This window comes from Eimeria mitis, genomic scaffold (assembly GCF_000499745.2).
Source record: "Eimeria mitis Houghton genomic scaffold, Emh_scaff1078, whole genome shotgun sequence".
Classification (NCBI taxonomy): Eukaryota; Apicomplexa; class Conoidasida; order Eucoccidiorida; family Eimeriidae; genus Eimeria; species Eimeria mitis.
The window spans coordinates 9,289-11,400 of NW_013567465.1; the positions used below are offsets into that span (position 1 = coordinate 9,289).

At 52.4% G+C, this 2,112-nt stretch overlaps 1 protein-coding gene across 1 annotated transcript in view; it reads left to right on the plus strand.

The window, feature by feature from the left end:
- Positions 1–191: 191 nt before the first annotated feature.
- EMH_0028960 (uncharacterized protein) overlaps positions 192–2,112 on the plus strand; it is a gene marked incomplete at both ends in the record, with an annotated part of 2,662 nt that continues 741 nt past the window's right edge. Inside the window, 3 exons of the mRNA XM_013494221.1 lie at positions 192–602; positions 1,479–1,664; positions 2,001–2,072. Coding sequence (XP_013349675.1) covers positions 192–602; positions 1,479–1,664; positions 2,001–2,072 — 669 coding nt within the window. The remainder of the gene's footprint in view (positions 603–1,478; positions 1,665–2,000; positions 2,073–2,112) is intronic.

The following is a 2,112-nucleotide window of genomic DNA, read 5'->3' on the forward strand; positions in this document are numbered from 1 at the left end:
CCAGTCTGGCCCCCAAGGATGAGTCGAAGGGCGAACACGTCGTCCTCGTGAACCAGACAAAAGAAGAGGCAGAAAAAGGATCCCCACCTTCACAAAAAATCACAGCAAAACACGTGCTCCTTGCAACCGGTGCGTGCGCTCGGCTTCCAAACAGTGCATGAAATATCCTCAATGAGGTTACCCAATGAAATATGTTCTTGCTCCCACCGCTCTGTGTTTTTCTTTATGACGCTCGAACGGCACAAACAGCCACATTCGGTTCGTGTGTACGACTTGACTTCCCCTTCTCCCTTCTACTACTGCTTAGTGGCGCGTGCGTGGGGGGAGCCGCTTCTGTGTGTATTCCAGGCGGGCACCCTACTCCGCTATCCATCCCTGGGGGCTCTCTGTGTACGGACAGCGACGGCTTTTTCGGCTTGAAGCATCAACCGAAGCGCGTGGGTGTCGTTGGAGCGGGGTACATAGCAGTGGAGCTCTGCGGGGTTCTGCAAGCGCTGGGGACGGAAACCCATTTGTTCACGCGACACTCCCGCGCCCTCCGCAAGTTCGACGTCATGATTCAAGAACAAAACCACAAAAACATGCAAAAGCTCGGGATACAGGTAGGCGCAAACGCCGGTGTACAGACACCTGAAGCTCGCCAAGCTACCAAGCAACCACGCCCGTCTTCACACTCGCAGCAGTTCAACATTTCAACATCTTGCTGCCCCTTCTTGACCCCAGCAGGGTGCATATGCAGACTGACAGTAGCCGTGCATCCAGGACACTCTGCTTTTGTTTTGACTGCTGGGCATTGGGGTGCATGTGGACAAGCAGCACAGGGATCATATCAACAGCTGCAGCAGCAGCTGCTGCTGCTGCTGCTGCTGCTGCAGTGTATCCTTCTGCTGGCACGTGTGTATCCTGTGTATCGTCTAGAGTGTCTGTACACCGTAGCTGTTGCATGCGACCTCAGGTATTCCCCAATAGCATTCCTGCTGAAATAGTGAAGAGGGATGAATCTCTACATTTGCATTTGGAGGGTGGCGCCCGCCACGGCCCCTTCGACTGTATCATCAACGCCATTGGACGTACACCCGAAACTGCACAGCTGGGGTTAGAGGCGTTGGGAGTTGAAATGAACGGCAAATATATAAAAGTCGATGAATTTCAGAATACAAATATTTCAGGGCTATTTGCTTTGGGGGACTGCTGTGGAAAGGCAAGCACAGAGCACCTCTTTCTCACCAAACAAACAACAGATATGCATGCATGCATGCATGCATGCATGCATGCATGCAGTGTAGTAGGAGATAATCTATTACTATGTTGCGTAGTACACGATCTACACACGTATGAAGAGAACATTAAGTGCAGGTTACACGAAGTGCAGAAAGGCTGTCGTTGGTGGATGTATGGCCCCTCTGTGGGGATGTACGGCTTAGGATTTAGGGTTTAGGGTTTAGGGTTTAGGGTTTAGGGTTTGGTGTTTGTGGTAGGTGGAGTTGACGCCAATGGCCATAGCTGCAGGTCGCCGTCTGGCTGACCGGCTGTATGGACAGCTGCCGCAGGCGAAAGCAGACTACGACTTCGTTCCCTCTGTTATTTTTTCTCATCCTCCTATTGCTTCTGTTGGGCTCACCGAAGAGCAGGCGGTGCAGCAGTACGGCACGGACGACATCAAGGTGCTAATAAACCCTAAACCCTAAACCCTAAACCCTAAACCCTAAGCAAAACCCCTCGCAGCCACAATGCTCCTCTGGAAAGAAACCCTAAACTCAGCAGCGAGGGGCAACGCTTCTCACAGGCAGAAGCATCCAGGAACAAATGCTGCTGCTGCTGCTGCTGCTGCTGCTGCTGCTGCTGCTGTTTCTGGTGCTTCTGCTGTTTCTATTGCTGTTGCTGCACCGAGTATATTGCTGCATATGGCGGCGCACCTTGTGGTTTGCTGCTGCACGTGCTTGTGCTGCTGCTGCAACTGTGGCGTTGCTTCTTTGTTGCTGTGGTGCTGCTGCTGTCAGGTGTATGAGGGGAGCTGTGTTAATTTGCTTTACGGGCCGTACCCCATACCCCCCGAGGAGAAGCCGAAGACAGTAATTAAACTCATCTGCAGAAAGGCAAGCACAGCGCTAG